The 17,267-nt window shown below is 35.4% G+C and overlaps 1 protein-coding gene and 1 long non-coding RNA gene across 4 annotated transcripts in view; both read left to right on the forward strand.

The window, feature by feature from the left end:
• Nucleotides 1-331: 331 nt before the first annotated feature.
• On the forward strand, nucleotides 332-1,833 carry LOC26530426 (uncharacterized). Its single transcript, XR_001449687.3, has 3 exons — nucleotides 332-1,124; nucleotides 1,223-1,396; nucleotides 1,460-1,833. It is a non-coding gene; the product is annotated as an uncharacterized lncRNA (long non-coding RNA).
• A 13,043-nt stretch (nucleotides 1,834-14,876) lies between these two features.
• ey (eyeless) overlaps nucleotides 14,877-17,267 on the forward strand; it is a 21,760-nt gene continuing 19,369 nt past the window's right edge. For 2 of the 3 annotated variants that reach the window (XM_002059708.4, XM_032434243.2), the window contains exon 1: nucleotides 14,877-15,812. In XM_002059708.4, coding sequence (XP_002059744.1) covers nucleotides 15,710-15,812 — 103 coding nt within the window. In that variant the 5' untranslated portion in view covers nucleotides 14,877-15,709. The remainder of the gene's footprint in view (nucleotides 15,813-17,267) is intronic. The other variant, XM_015168533.3, reaches the window with a different exon arrangement.

Here is a 17,267-nt window from a genome sequence, read left to right on the forward strand (position 1 = left end):
ATTAGTATATGCATATAGAAATACGGTATACAGTATGTGCATGCTAATGTATATGTATGCGCATTGCTACGTCTGAGCGTGCGTGTGTGTGCTTGTTGTGTGGCGACTGTGTGCATAAACGATTCATATTTATGCGAATCTCACCCACAAGTTCTTGATGATCACTCTCACTCTATTGTATTCAATTAAAACCATTTATAAACATCATAATCCATTTTTGTGCTCTTGAACTTCAGTTCAGTGCTGAAAGTGCAGCGTTCCTTTTGATGCATTCAGATTCGCACATACGCTTATACATATATACGCTTATGTATATACATACATGTATGTATATATAAATTATTAAATGGTTTATACATAAGTATCCATACATGCATATGCATAAATATACAAGCGTTTATTTATATATGGATATATGTATGTATATATATGGACAAGTACAAACATTCATAAACATGAATATATAAATTAATTACGTATCTCAAAACAAACCCAGCATACAAATATTGCGATAACAAACATTAGTATATATGCACGTATGCATGTATGTATGTACATATGTGCATATATATATACAAGCTAAATTGTACGTACGCGAATTCTATTTTGAACATTTTGCGATTCTTTACGTACGTGTGTACGTACATTTGTACCAAATACATACATATACATATACATATACATGTATATGCAAGCGCCTTTGTATATAAATATATCAATATATAAATGTTTGCATGTGTGTGTATATGTATACACTCATATATTCGTAAATAAAGATTTGTACGTCTTCACATATACACTTGTAAGTATGTATGCACATACATACATGTAATTAAAGTATTCGCACATGTTTCAATTATTTCACTTGGTACAGATTTGGATTGCAGCGCACTGCTTTTGAGTTGGCTACCACACAAAAAAATAAACAGGGATCAACAAAGTGGCAGCAGCGAATACAGCGATATACAACAGAGCCTGACCGTGCCATATAACTAACTGACAGATCCGCATCCACATTCACATTTACAGACATAAACAAGAAGCTGTTGCGCTGAGGATGAGTGTGCGCTACGTTCACGTTCGGTCAGGGCACCAGGTCCCATTTCAGAGTGTGGGTGGGCAGCGTAAGTGTTCGTTCTACTACACACTTCGTAGTTCTCATGCGCGTTTATTACAATTGGAATATAGCACGATTAATCTAGCATTGTGTTATTTTTCAAAGTTTTTGTGCGCTTTTAACTTATAAATATGATTGGCCGAATAAAAACACAAAGCAGCTTCGTGTGATGATCGCAGAAAGGACCCTGGTTCCGGCCCTGCATCTTATACCCTGTACCTATAACAATGCGTAACGTTGATATAATAATACTGTAGCAAACATATGCGACAGACAGAGGTATATATCATCCATATTGAAATTTATTTTTAATTTTCTTATTTATATGTTTTTTATTCCCAGTCTGAGTTTACTTATAATTTCTAATTTCAACAGACACGCATAAAGTCGCACAATTTATAAGTTAATTCAATCCTATACTTCAGTATAGGGAATCTTCAAGTCGACCTCGCTCTACTTAAGCGTTTTACTCGTTCTGATTGTTGTTGCTTGCCACAAAATACGTCTTACTTTTTTTTGTCGAAGTTTATATTCTCTAACAAATCTTACTTAAGTTCAAAAATATAAATTTGTTTTATTCAAATAAATTTTTTTCAGATGTCTTACCTGTTATATCGCATAAATAGCTATATTGAATAAATGTTTCGAATCAATTTTACAATTCAATGTATTCCAATTTTTCTCATTTTCTTACGATTTCAGTAAACTGAAACACCAGGCTTATGAAAAGAAAAACTAACTTTATATAAAAAAAAATATATATTCAACAATTTTTATGCATAATGTCTAATATTTTGTTTTCTCATTGACTTTACCATATATCGATAAGTAAGGTAGAAGTACTTTTGATCTCCAAGGTTTTTATTCTAAGTTTTATTGGGTTATTAAACATATGGTTAAGCATATGAACAATAATAATTAGCAAAGTAATATTAAGACAAAGCAAATTGAAAAAATAATAATATTTGGCACAATGCAAAACTTATTAAAAAGTTATTGTACTCACATCCAAATAAAGAGAAAATCAATTGCTTACTTTTGGCCTCTTATTCATCATTTTGCTGAACGTTAGTTTTTCTTGATGTCCCAACTGGTTTTAACATTGTTCCTTATGAGAGAAAAAAACTTGATTGAGTTTTTACGCTCAGAATTCAAAATGTCTTGCTTTAAATATTTTGTTTAAAAGGAAACTGAAAATGTATTATTGCGCAAAATAATTTGTCATAACCGTTTTAAATGTTTAATTGAAAGGCTACACAAATATATTAATTAGATACGAAAACTAAAGTGAATATACATAGATCTAAATATTGATCTTAGTCAAAACTACTAATATTGAATTATAATTTGTTACTAATTTAAAGGAGAAAGAAGGGCTATCTTAGGCACGCCAAAGATCTAATACCCTTGCAGACCCAACCTTTTCATAATGCTCATAGGGCTTTGCCCTTATCTAAGAAGTACCGGGAAAATAGTAAATGCCGAGTTTGGTCAAGATATCTTGATAAACAAAATGTTTTTTCATACAACTTAATTTTCGACCGATCGTTCCTATGGCAGCTATATGATATAGTGGTCCGATCCAGCTGGTTTTCACATATGTGCTGCGTGCAACAGAAAGAAGGAGTTCTGCAAAGTTTCATTAAGATAGCTTTAAAACTGAGGGACTAGTTCGCATAGAAACAGACAGACGGACAGACGGACATGGCTATATCGACTCGGCTGTTGATGCTGATTAAGAATATATATACTTTATGTGCGTTACACATTTCACGACAAAATTATAATACCCTCTGCAAGGGTATAAAAAGCATTTTATTTTGTGCATTAACTTTTATTAAATATATTATGATAATTAAAAAGAGGCATATGAATAAAAGTGGCATACAAAATATAAAAATAAGTTTGATTTGAAAATGCGCTCCCGATTTTGATTACTGTACTCGCTCATCCAAACTTCGTTCAGTGAGTAAATTTAGACGAGTTTCGATAAGTCAGTAGGTTTACTCAAATAACGAAGAATAGCAAGTTTAAGAACCGCACCACACACAATATGTTTTTCGTTAAATTCTTATGATTGAAAGAAGTAAAAACGTTCGGGTCGGGTGCAGTCGACCATGTGTTATGGCAGCTGATAACAAAACAGTTTATTTCGCGGCGCCGAAGATTTTATACCCCTTCAGACTTACATATATGAGATTGATTTGTGATTAATTTTACATGTCCATCAATTCACATGTGGGCGAGCAGGAAGACCTAAAGAATACGCACATATAACCAAAATATTGTATGAATAGGATATATATATTAAAATTTATATATTAATTTTTACTTAAACGTGCTGTAAAATATTGTACATACTTTAGTTAGCACACATTTCAACAGAAATACGGCTCTTTTCTATAACCAAAGATTCACGAATGCCATATAAGGCAACTACGAGCTCACAATCCGTTTAAAAATAAATAAATTTAAAAAAAGATACATTTACGTTACAACAACACCTGAACACCCCAATGAAGAGTAAACATGCACATATACACGCCTATGTTAATGTTTGGACTCATGGAAATGTGCAAATGTGGTTAACGAGTCTTTACCACAGAGTTTGCCTGCGTTATGTATGCTTATCAGTGTGTGTGTGAGTTTGTATCTGTGTGTTGATTTGCCCTTTTGGTTGGGTGCCGTTTGTTGTTGTGAACTTGTGGGTGCGATTTTGGTTTGTGGCTTTTCAATAACTAAAACGGGTAAATGGAGAAGGGAATTTATCTCTAATGTCGCGAGCTACGTAAAACGGCAGACTAGAATCAAAAAGGGGAATAAAGTAAAATAGAGACAGAGAGATGAAGGTGTATATAGAGTTGGATAAAGTTCGAAAGATTGACACTGAAATATAATACTTAAGAATATATTGTTTTATATTATATCCATGTATAAAACTGTTTGTCCTGACTGACTGATAGGTGATCAACGCACAGCCCAAACCGTAAGAGGTAGGAAGCCGAAATTGTCACTGTGGTTATCTTATGTGAGGAAGGTGCACGTTAAGACGGGGTTACGGGAAGTTTCACCCGCAAGTATGGAAAAATCGCGAAAAACGTTTGTATGAAACTTTTTTGTTTACCATCCGATTGACCTCAAACTCAAATTCAAAGTTCTTTGTTTAAATTCATTCCTCCTTGGTGGAAATGGGGGTCAAAAATGGATGGTGGATTACGTTTCGCGCTCAAATTAATTTTCAAGGATTTATATGAAAAATCATTTGAGACGTGTTTCACATTTTTCGCAAAATCAAAGCATCCTCGGTAGAAATGCGATTCAAAGATTTTGTTGGTGCAGTTTTTAGTTTTGTCCGATTTACCTCAAACTTATTTTCAGAACATAATGAATACATGTAACGATTTGGCAAATTTCACTCGCAACAGTGTTAAATTGGAGGAAAACGTTTGTATGAAAGTTGTTTGATTACCGTCCGATCAGTTTCAAAATCATTTTCAAAGCTTTTTGAGAACATTTATTTTATACGTGCCACGGGCAAGGCTGGGCTATACCCGCTAGTAATTTATTTATAATTATAAAAGAGTTTGCATTTTGAATGAATGAAGCGGGCTTACGCGCATTCATCAATGCTGACATACATACATATACACACACACATACACACCAATGCTACACATATAAAGGCACAATGGACCGATACGGACGAAGTTATAGGCCAATAAAGCCTGAGGATCGGATGGAGTTCATAAATAAGCATTGAGCATATGCTGTTCCTTTCAGCAAGGGCATGATGTACCATCGCTTCTCCGTTAGATTGATGGAAATCTTCTAGGCTGTTGCTGATCCCAAAAAGCCCATGTCGGGCAAAAACTATTGAACATTTAATCTGTTCAGGTTGGTAAAGGAACTAGAGGAACGGCAAGGGCTATCCGAGAGCCACTTCGGCTTCCGGAAATAACTGGAGGACAAGTTCTATCGTTACTGGTGGACATGACCACACGACCTATCAATTACCCAATGGCATCTTGGGTCAAATGAAATCTGCCTTGAAGAATGCTCTCAACTCAAAAAACTGGGCTACTGTGGTAGAATAGCGCACTCCGGATATAGCTGTATCTGATAAAGTGCTATTTTGATTCTCTGTCCGTACGATACCTCTGCAGGAGAGGTAAGAATTTTGAAAGCACAATAAGGAGTGAATTTTGAAGAAAAGAAAACCCATAGAGAATATTTACAAAGATGATATTTGTAATAAAGTTTGAGGCCGATCGGACAAAACATTGCGCAAAAAATCGTTTATCCGCAACAATGTACAATTTCAGGTTAAGGTCCGACTGGGAACTTCGGCAGACTCTTATGGTTTTTTTGACGTATACAAAGTGTAAATATTTGCTGATTCTTTTGTAGCTGTTATGTGTATTTGTTAAGTTAAGCATTAATTAAGACTATTTTGTATATCGATATTTGGCTAACAATGGTTAAGTTCAGGGGTCTTTCAGTGCACGGAGGCTAACCCCACAGAGAGCTATTGAGAATATGCACACTTACATATGTATGTAGTACGATGTATATACAGGCATATACCACATATGTTATGTACACATATTTCAAAGTGTACTTGGATGGAAGTAAAAGAAGTAAAACTTGCTTTGAGAAAGCCCTGTCCCAGCTTCTGCTTATTGTTTGTTTTTTTTTATGTTGTTTTGAGCAGATCGAACATTTAGATCTTTGCCTGTAAACAGGGCACAGGACCAGGCACAGACCCAGCATGTGGTGGAATCAGCGTGTTCCGACTGGAACCGATTTTCCATGCCAAAGAAATAGTCCAGATCATCGGAGCCTTTGTGCAACCCTCGGTGCAAGAACAAGGCGGCTATATCGATTCTCGTGTGAAAACATGCAATTATGGTTTTATTTGTATTATTCTTGAGATTTCTTCAGCTCATTGATGACCTTTCTTAGGACCTGGAGGGCCTTAGGGTTGCACATATGTACGTATGCAAACCCATGCACATACCATAAATGCTTGTGATTACAATGTTCTAACAGGTTTGCCTAATATACTTTTTACATTCATAATTTAAACTATTTTCAAATTATTATCATTTTACAGTAATTAACAGTTATTAACATTACAGTTATTATTACCAAACTTTAAAGAACAAACTAATATTTAATTATTGACCTTTAGTTGTATTTAAAATATTTAGACTGGCTTTATGTCTAACTAGCGGGTATTCCCCCTTACTACAAAATTTATATATTATTTTTTACTCATTTCCCTTCCGGGGTAAATTAAAATTGATCCGTTCTACCACAAGTAAAGTTTAACATCGAATTTAGAACCTAAAGTTGGAATCAACATATCCGCCGTTTAAGTAACGCGATCTAAAGCGAAAGGCAAACGTTTATTTATTAAACTTTGAGATGAGTTTACGAAAAGTGTGCAACACTTCTCAGATTAATTTTCACGACAATCTTTGAAAATTTTTTCCAAAATGAGTGTAAGTATTAAAAAAATAGAATAGCATCGTAGTGTGTTAAGGACCAGACATTAAATATTTATATATAACATATATTAAGAAAATAATTGTTATTTCGGAATAAATTGTTATTAACAAATTTGTGCTTTTGTGTAAAGGTTTGGTTTCTGTATGCATAACAAGCGCTTGCAGCAATGTATTTGGCGGAGTTGTTTACAGGGTATCTCATAATTTGGACATTTGCACGCTTACCTATTTGTTTTTGTGCGATGGTTTTAAGAACAGAAAAAGTTACATACATAAAATTTGTTGGATCGTAATAACTGACGAAAATGTTGATTTTCTATTTGTTCCACTCAGTTGGGTTTTCAAACCCAACGCTTACCCATTCCATTTGGTAAATCACAGCTCGCATTTTCAGGCTACAAGCTTTCAGGATAAATCTCCAACCTCTAGCCAGCCTTTCCCCAGTGCTTACCACATCAGGCACGGGCTATTTGGGTGCAAAATATTTGCCTACCAATGCCATTGGGGGAACACTAATCCTATGCCCCATTTTCAGCAGGTATTTCATTCGCTCGGCACTTATACACCTCGGCACGTTGCCCGAACTTTTTTATGGGATGTATGTACATTTATAGCTCAAAAATATCTCAGCATATCTTTGGGCTTAGACAGAGATATCGGTTTTGGCCACTCGACTGTGAGCTTGCCTTGTTTTGAAAGGAATCCATCACAAATGTTTTCTCTAATACCCTGTACCCATATTTATGTGAGCTACATATACATGTATTTTCCCAAAAACCTGTTTTAGCGTGCACCTTCATATAAGGTACTATATATAGGACAAAGAGTTTATTATATAGATTTTTATTTCTCTCTTTGAATTCGTTTCCCATCACCCAAATAGTTCGACGAAGAGTACTTGCATTTTGTTATATATCTATATTTTTGCCTTTTAGGCCAATCAGAAAAATAAACACAGTCCAAGTCGGCAACTCGCATATCAAAATGAATTGTTAAATAACTAATATAACGCAGTGTGTATACTATATTTAAAAGCCGGGTAGAGGGTATTTGTTGGTCATCTACCCTTGCTTGGCATTTCTTAAATTTGATTCTAATCCGCTGATAATATTTCTAGACTTTGACAAAGTATGATATTTCGCTCGGTTGGTTTTAATGCGATTCCGAACGTGGTCCATGTCGCAGATAAGCACACGAAAGAGTAAGAAGGGTTCAACTAGAGCAATAAGAGTAGGTAGTATGTAATAACTGAATATTTAGATATGTTAAATGTTTCTCTGTTGGAAGGGCGACTGTTGAATCTGCACGAAACGGTTCGTTGCGCATTTACAATATTTATTTGCGTACATGTAATACGTATTACTACATTGTAAAATAAAACTTTTATTTGTGTTGCATGTCCTATAAAGCGAATTTTAATATATACCATTACGAAAACAATTCTCAATGAATGGCAATCATATTTGAGGCTGAAAACGAGTTTGCAGCCAAATTTAATCAAACCCCAAATTTAAATATATTTATTACGTGAAACTGAACACTTGTCCATACCATTTACCCAAAAAGAGTAGTAGTACCCAAAGTGAAGTTAAGTAAGGTATCAAGATAGATAGATGGGACTTGTAGTTGATGAAATGATAAAAAACAAGAGCTTTTAAATTACGTTTTTCTGGAATTCCAATTTGAAATGTGGGTTATTTGATTTAGCAGAAAATGGGGATTTTTTACTTGATCTGGCGACTCTAGCTCTTAAAATCTTGTTGAAAATATATGACAAACCAAAACTTGAATCAAAACGCCGGGCTGAAGGATGTAGAAAACCAGGTGCACGAGCCGAAACTACCTATTCGCATCGTATCTTAAGATTATAAAAAATTAAGATTTTGTAAAGATATTTTGACAAACAAAATCGGTGCTCCAAACAAAATATTAAAACTAAGAGTCTAGTTTAAATAGAAAGGTGGATAGATAGGCAGACAGAAAAAAAAGGAAACTCTTTTAATGAATGCAAAATCTTATTTTCAATTTGATTTAAAGAAAAGTTTATAGTCAAACTATTAAAACTAAATGACGTGGCTTGTCTGTGCTCTAGGTTTCGCTGTTTCTTGGGACAAAACAAAACACATTTATTTGAAAATGTATTTTTTAATAGCAACTTGAAGGAAGATAGGGATCTACCTAGACTAACAAGTTTGACAAGAGTTAAGAACTCTTGGCTGATATTAGAAATCTATTGATGAAGCTGTTCAATAAATTTTAGAGCAGTGTTCCAATTCCCGTAAATTTTTAATTATTAAAGTGTATGTAAACGCAGAAAATAAGCAGAAAAGCGAGCTGTGCGAGCCGAACCAGCATGGATTCCTTTAATTACGTATGCATTCTTTACTGCCACTCGACGGGCTGGATCTATGGCCTATTTGCATACTCCTGTTTGTGTTGTTAAGAGAATAACCAGACACGATGGGGTTGGATGTTGAATTGGACTTTTGTTAAGTGATAATACTTATGCGATGATGTGCGGATGAGTGGGAGGTGCGGGACGGAATGCTCATAATAATTGAAGCATATTCACAGTGGTTGGCTCTTGGGCGAGATGGGCGTGCGTGTAACTTAGCTGTTGTGCTTTAGGTGAAAACCCGGCATCCCCCGCTGATTTATCCCTCCTCCAACCCCACCACCACTCCCACTGTTCACAGTTCCCAGTTACCCACAGTGATTGCTCACCATGTCTCTGATATGTGTTTTTGGTTGTTTGTATTTGGTTGGCTGGTCAAATGCTTGGCTGGCCATCAGGCTGGGCTGTCTGCCTGGCTGCCTTAATGCCTTGGTGCTGCTGCTGGGCTCGAGTCCTGACGATGCTTTAATTGTTTAATGGCTCGTTAGTTGAATTCCCTGTGGGGAGCAACAGCAACAGCTTCAACGGCAACAACAACAGCAAACACTACGGGCTGGCAAGGATTTTCAAGTGCGATAATTGTAGCGTTTTATTATGGATTAAGCAAATTTGCTGAAAATTATACCCTACATATGTATTATACTAAAGACAATGCCAAATTGTCTTTGTGTGAATGAGTGTGTGTAAGGGCGTGTGTGCGTGTGTGTGGGCTTATGTGTATTGCTCATACTATTAACATTTCAGCCAAATAGTTTAAACTATAAAAGAAAAAGAAAACAATTAGGAACACTGTAGCTGAGTGTCTTCGACTATAAAATCCCCTATGCACTCAGTTAATTATATATTTTTTATTTCTTGTTTAAAAAAGAGTGCTCCAGTCGGGAGTTTCCGTCTAGGGAATACCCTGAACCTTCTTCTACCGCTTGCGCTTTACACTTGCTTGCCTTAGCTTGACATTATTTTGTCACCCATTTTATAGGTAAAGATATATATTATAATAGAGTATATTATATTAAATATAAAGTAGTTCCCATTGCCGGTGTGGAACTCGCAACTACCATCAACCAACCGAACTATTTTCCGTTGCCTCATTCCTTTCAGCCATACCAATAATTAATAATTATAATAATAATAATAATAATAATAATAATAATAATAATAATAATAATAATAATAATAATAATAATAATAATAATAATAATAATAATAATAATAATAATAATAATAATAATAATAATAATAATAATAATAATAATAATAATAATCATAATAATAATAATAATAATAATAATAATAATAATCATAATAATAATAATAATAATAATAATAATAATGAACTCGAATTGCAGCACAATTGTTCAAATAAAATAACAGAGATAGAAATGGCTACATTGGCTTTATATATATTTATGTGGTCGGAGATGCTGGTCCGATCTTCGATAACTTCCTCGATTTAAATTAATCGATAAGAATCGATATCGAAATTATATTTATCTCTTCGGTTTTAGTCAGCCACATAATTGTAGCTTATGGTATAATATATACCAGATCATAATTACAATAAATAATGCTAGTACGCCACTTTGCCCATTAAATATGTAAAAAAGGTAAGGTAAGGTAAGAAGAGAAGAAAGTTTAGGCTATCCCCTAGTGGGGCACTTCCAAACAGAGTACTCTACCTTGATTTTTTCTGCAGTCGAGTCCGACGTGATTTAAGCAAACAAATTCGAGATTTCTCAAATTATGAACATTATTCATTTGACTCGGACTACGCCGTAAACTCGGCCAGATAGACTGTGCAGTCTTGAGGCTGATTGAATATATTTAATACACTTTATGCGGTTGGAGCTGCATTAAACTCTGCTATATCTATGTTTAATGGTTGCAAGACATACTGCATAGGCTTTTCCGTGTGGACCTTGGACTGTGAGTCGACTTTGTCTTTTATTTCTCATGTACATATGTATGTTTTAATATCTAGCGCCATGCATATCCTGCTGCCTTCGGCAACGGCAACGGCAACGTTTTCTCTGAATAATATGGCATGCGTCCTTATCGCTTACTCGCAAGACTTCACACGGTGCGCAGAGAGCGTATCAGACGCTGGCATGCTGCTAAAGCAACAACAGCAACAACAGGAACAACAAGCTAAAAAGCGGCAAAGCGCTAACAAAATGACGTAACAATTTACGGTAATCGAATTGTAATCGTAAGCCTAATCGCATGCTTGCACGCTGCCACGCCCAACGCGCCAAGTAAAGAGCACAGTTTGACTAGAGTTTAAAGTACACGCTAAAAACATGATTTTTTTTATACTCTGAACCCATAAAAATGGGTATAAGTGTATATTGAATTTGTGCAAAATCCAAATGTATGTAACAGGCAGAAGGAATATATGCACTAGAACCCCTTACGTTATAATTATAAAGTGATGGTCATAGTTTGGTTTGAGTTTAAAGAACCCGCTACAAACATGATTTTCTTTTTAAGTAAATATTAAAAATATGAAACACACATGAAGCACATTTTCTGAAAATACGCAGTTTTCGAATATTTTGGCGATATTTTTTTTTAATTTATTATCCTTATAATTGTAACTATAATTGTTGTTGTCAAAAAGTCAAAAGGCCAATCTGCTGCGACATCGGCATATAATATATATATATCTCAAGGAACTAACTTAAAGTGAACCTTATCTGCGTTCTCAATAATGCTCAAATACTGTTTCTAAGCATATTGGTATGTACTTGTGCAGATCTGGAAAGTAGATTTGGATTTCGTTTATTAATACTTATTGGTGCGAAACAGGCAGCCAACATAACAGGCGGTGGATCCGGCCTTGGACCCGGAACGCAAAGCTTAATCTACCCCGAAGCTCTCGCTCGGTAAAAGCGGAAAAGTTTTGCACAAACGTCGTTCACACGGCACGTGGCAAGAGCCGAGTCCAGAGCACAGCCTGGGCACAGGGAACAACTTCCTGCTGAGAGCCTTACTTTCATGTGTCTTATGTGTATTGAAATAATACTTATATTGCTCTGCTGGGTGCAGTGCTTCGTCTTATCCGTTAATATTCGAATAAACGAATGAACGCCGAATGATAAAAGCATACGCACATTTGATCTAAATCTCAACAAATTAAAATTCCGAGTTTCACAAAAAGGGGTGCCTGCAACAAGGCTACCCTGCAGTTCGAAGAAGGGTGTGCGACACAAGAATATACTCTGCAAGTCTGAACATTTTTGCCTTACTCAAATGCAAACAGCTAAGTAGCTAACATTTTTCCAATGTTGACTTTCTTTCTTCTTCATCATCCACATTAATATATCTTTCATTTTTCCAAATAAAAGCCGTCTTTCTTCTATGCTGACTGATCACTTCTGGAAAACGGTTGTCTAAGATTGTTAACAGAAATTATTTATCTTTTATTTCAGTCGAATTCCAACACATTTTAAAAAAATGTATAAACATAACGGTTTCATGTTTCACCGACATTTGAAAGGTCAACTTCCAAATATGCGGACATTTTTGCTTATTTAAAATGTTATCTGCAATATGTGTAGGAAATACCCTCCACTGAATGCAATTGGAAACTCAAGGTGGTATAAAAAATTGTATTTTGCCAACATGTGAGAGTTGGATGTCGAAAGGATAAAACTCTCATCGGGATCGACTGATTCACAACTTAATTTGAAACAGGTATTTACCTAACTAGCGACGCTTCCTGAAGTTACATTTTCAATACTGTATTCCATCCGCATGAACTTCGTCTTTTTTGTTTTTTTCCCAACTAATTTTCTAAAGATTTTTATGAAAATGAATTGCAGATGTAGACACTTTTGAAAAACCCACCTGATTGCCTTAAAATAAGAGGAATGCGGACTAACATGATTTCGCATAAGCCCGTTCTTAAGTTGGAAAGTATGTTTTGAGTTATTTTAGTTTTTATTTAATCCGCTTCAAACTTATTTTCCGCGATTTATGTAAGATTTATTAAAGACATGCTTTTACATATTTTGTAGAATTTAAATGGGGTAATGCAAATATACTTTCGCGAATTATTAGATGGAAGTTATTTTTGGGTAATAAAGTTTTTAGAAAAACCTCAACTCCTGCAAAACTGGCTTAGTACTCAATTTTAATCTTTTATTAAAGCGATGCTAAAAAAAAGTTCACTACGCGCGGATTCCACAACACTTCAAATTTTCGTGAAGAAATAACGACTTTAGCTTCATAGCTATTAGAGGCTTATAACCAATAATAAAAAATTGGTGAAGCTTTCAATTTTATTAGGGGGAGTATATTCTCTATAATCTGAGTTAACATATATGTGGCATATTGTGGCATATATTTGTAATCAAAAAAGGTTTTCTTTTTGCCATAATGTTCTCCATACTATATTCAAAACGAAACTAAACGGAAACATACAGCCAGACAAACAGAAATTTTTTGGTCAAGTTTGATTCCACATCCTAATGTGAGCAGCGAAGTTTCTTTTCCAATTCCTTCTGCCAGGTGGTAAATGGGGAAAATGTAACGATATTGTGAAAACGATTTCACCTAAAAGTCGTCACTATATTGATTTAAGTTGTCGTTGTCCCGGTCTCTGATATTTTTATCGGGCTGCATGGTGCCTATTTTGGAATCATTAAAGAAATCTAAACCAGAAACGCTTCAATTGTGTATGGTTTTGCCGCAAGAGAGTGTCAATTCAATGGGATTAAACGTACTCGTTGCTTGTAATGATTGCTATAACAATTTTGTAAACATTTTGTGCAAGAATTTAAATATGTGCCCTTGCTCTTAGATATGCATACATATATCCATTTCGCTCTAGCGGCAGAGTTCGATGGAACGCGTGCACGCATGCGAGAGCAAGACAAGCGATAATCGACTCGCTCAGGCTTCGTGCATGTGGGTGTGTCCGCGTCCGACCTCGCCGTCATTTTGAAAACAACAGCGCGCCCACGCCCAGAATCAGGAACAGAATCTGGAACAGGCTCCAGCAGCTCCATCCCGCCCATTCGTATTTGGCTTCGTGTTGTGTTTGTGTTTGTCGGAACGGAAGCCGTGTGGATAGTTAACGGAAGAGTCTAGCGGTTATTGTATCGGAATGAAACAATTCAATTGGGCGGCTGCAACTTTCTCGCCCGTTCATTCGGGAAATTCAAATAGAATGCCAGTTTCCCAATCCAACATGCATACATTTGTATTCGTGAATGTATGTGTATGTGTATGTGTCTGTATGTTTATATTTTTATATCTCTGTATATGTATGAGCTATATATGCATATGGCCCATGTACATGCATGCATTTAGGTATCCCCCACACGCACATAATGTAGAAGAGCATTACGAGTTTCGCATATTGAAAGAGCAATGTTGGTTAATAAAGCAAATCTGCCTCAAATCTGGATTGTATTTTTTTTTTATGTAAGTATCAATTTTGCCGTTCTGTTGCATGGATACATCAATTTATAAAACTTTTTGGTTCTGAGCAAAAAATTATTTAATAAACAAAAATATCTTTGCCAGAATTAACAAGCCGTTGCTTGACTTTTTTGTATGTTGGTTGAAACACTCGCGCAACAAGCGGTGCAACTGCCCAAGCAGAGAGAAGGGTCCAGGATCAGAGTAAGCCACGCACACATGTATGCTTTGCTTGTATTGCTGTACTGTGCACGCAGCTGCAATTTGCGAGCCGGGCGCGAGCGAGATGGATAGTTCACGAGCGAGCAGCCAATCATTGCAGCTGAATGCGGCAGACGTGGAAGTGGATGGGCTGCGAGAGCCAATAAGAGGGCTGTCTATCCACCACGCTTCAAATTAGCCCCATACGCTTGAACCTCAGGCCAAAGTCTGTAGCAAGCAATAGTCATATTGGCATTTGCATTCGCACGGTGTCTCGCGCATTTACTGTAACTCCTTATTCCGACGGTCCGATCATGAACTAAATATTGTACATCGGATACGGTTTATTTAACTGGCGTAGCTCTCTCTAAGTGTTTAATGAGAATATGTAATGTGTGTAAATATATGAGAAGTTCACAAATGTTAATTTACACGAATTATAACTTTCGCAACCAAGAAAATAGTGAAATGTGCCAACCGAATCAGTGTACGTGTGCCCGGGATGGTTTAAAGCAAAGTTAACAACGTGTGTTAATATCGGGTTCTTGTATGATAAGTAAAGCAGGAAAGTGCAAAAAGAACAAGTGAACTAAAACAAAGCCGTTGCTCACATAACAAAAAAACGACGGTTCAACAAAAACCAATGCCTTTTTAGCATATTATACTACATACAATACACACACAATATGTGTGGTACTTGCATATGTAGCCCTTAAATAAAAAAAATCATCGCCATCTGTATGAATTTCGCTAAGGCTGGCTCGATCCTGTGGAGGTAGCCCTGCGTGAAACATTGCCGCCTGCAGTGAATCCTGGCATTTATTTTTAAAGGTCTTTGTTGACACTCAAATGACGAGTAGAACGCATACTAACCCAAGTTTCTCACAAAGTGCATGTACATAAATTAATACTACACGCACAATACCGATTTCCATCGTAATCTGAATATCATCAACATCAAGAGCAACTTTTTTTGTGTTCCTTGACGGTTCGATCCAAGATCCAAGATCGTTGGGATCGCAAGCATCTTGTTAACCACAAAAACATATCTTTTTAATTATGTTTACCCTGCAACCAACTCCGGCAGCTATAGGATCAGTGCCATGGTCGGCAGGGTCACTAATTGAACGACTGCCAACCTTGGATGATATGAATCATAAGGGTAAGCTGACCATATTGTGGATCAATTAAAATTACGAATCCAAAAAAGTACCAATTTCCAATTCAATTATACTGAAAATTAACTATTATTTATTTGAAATATGGTATTGTTGCTTTTTGTGCCCTTTGTTTATTTGTTAGTTATATGTATTTTGTTATAAAATATATACAGAATAGAAAAGACGTATCTGACTCCATAAGGTATATATATTCATTATCAGTAGTTATATATTCCAGTCAGTTTGTTTCAGTGCAAACTAGTCCCTTAGCTTAAAGCAATCGCCATGAATATTTCTGTTAGAGAAATACATGTTTCGAAGTCGGCGGGTGCAGTATACTAAATCATATAGCTGCGATAGGAACGATCGATCAATAATTAAATTATTGACCGAAACAGCTTTATAAAGTTCTATATGTAGAACTGGTAGAAAAATAATTTGTTTATTGAAAACTTTTATTTTGTTTCATATTTAGACACAGCATGCAGTTTTATTAATGAATATGTTAAATTATTTTCTGCGTCATGCCGAAATACAATTGGCTATGTATCCCAAGATATATGGGCATTTCCAGGCTTACAAAATTAAATAAGAAAAAATATTTTCTATCAAGGAAAATGTCTTTAACTGTTTATACCTGGAAATTGGTAAATTGGGTTCAATGTTAAAGTGCCAATGCGTGTAATAGGCAGGAGGTAGCATCTCCTGTTTGTCTGTCTGTTTGTCCTTTTGTCGACCTGAAGGCACTCGTTGATTTCGGAAACTATAACTAACGTACATAAGGATCCGATTATAAACATCGAAAACAGCCGCACTGTGCAAAAAATATATGTATTTGGGAGAGCTCCACAAACCACAAAAAACAGGCTCCTCAGCGAATTATATATTTGCCATTTCCTCCAAATTAATCTGGGTAACTTTATATCTCTCATATCATAAATACAATTTTTCCATTTACAATCATCATTTAACGATAATTTTAAAATATGTTATTCCAGAGAAAAAGGAAATGAAACGTGAAAATATTCTGATAAATACGTCACGTATCGTACAAGCAACCGAAGCCGGTTATATTTTCTGTCAGATAATGGCCTTATTTAGAAAAACAATAAGCTTATGCGAAAATTTACCCTATTGTTGTTCCATCAAGTTGGACGACGGTTCAAATTCAGCTGGTTGTTAACATTTTATATGCATTTTAAATGTAATTTGTATGCTAAGAAAAAACATAATAAGATATAGGTATATAATTTTGATATTCATAACTATATACATATATAATAACTATATATATTTATGTAAAATTGAAAAATTTGCTAAAACAGCACTTTACAGACTTCATTTTGTAGCAAAGGGAACAACTTAAAAGGAACCATCTTTACCAGCCCTTATTAGGAATATAATGCCATATATATTCTCGGTCAGTAACCAATGTTCGTCTGCCTGTTGGCTCCTTT

This window comes from Drosophila virilis, chromosome 6 (genome assembly GCF_030788295.1).
Source record: "Drosophila virilis strain 15010-1051.87 chromosome 6, Dvir_AGI_RSII-ME, whole genome shotgun sequence".
NCBI classification, from domain to species: Eukaryota; Metazoa; Arthropoda; class Insecta; order Diptera; family Drosophilidae; genus Drosophila; species Drosophila virilis.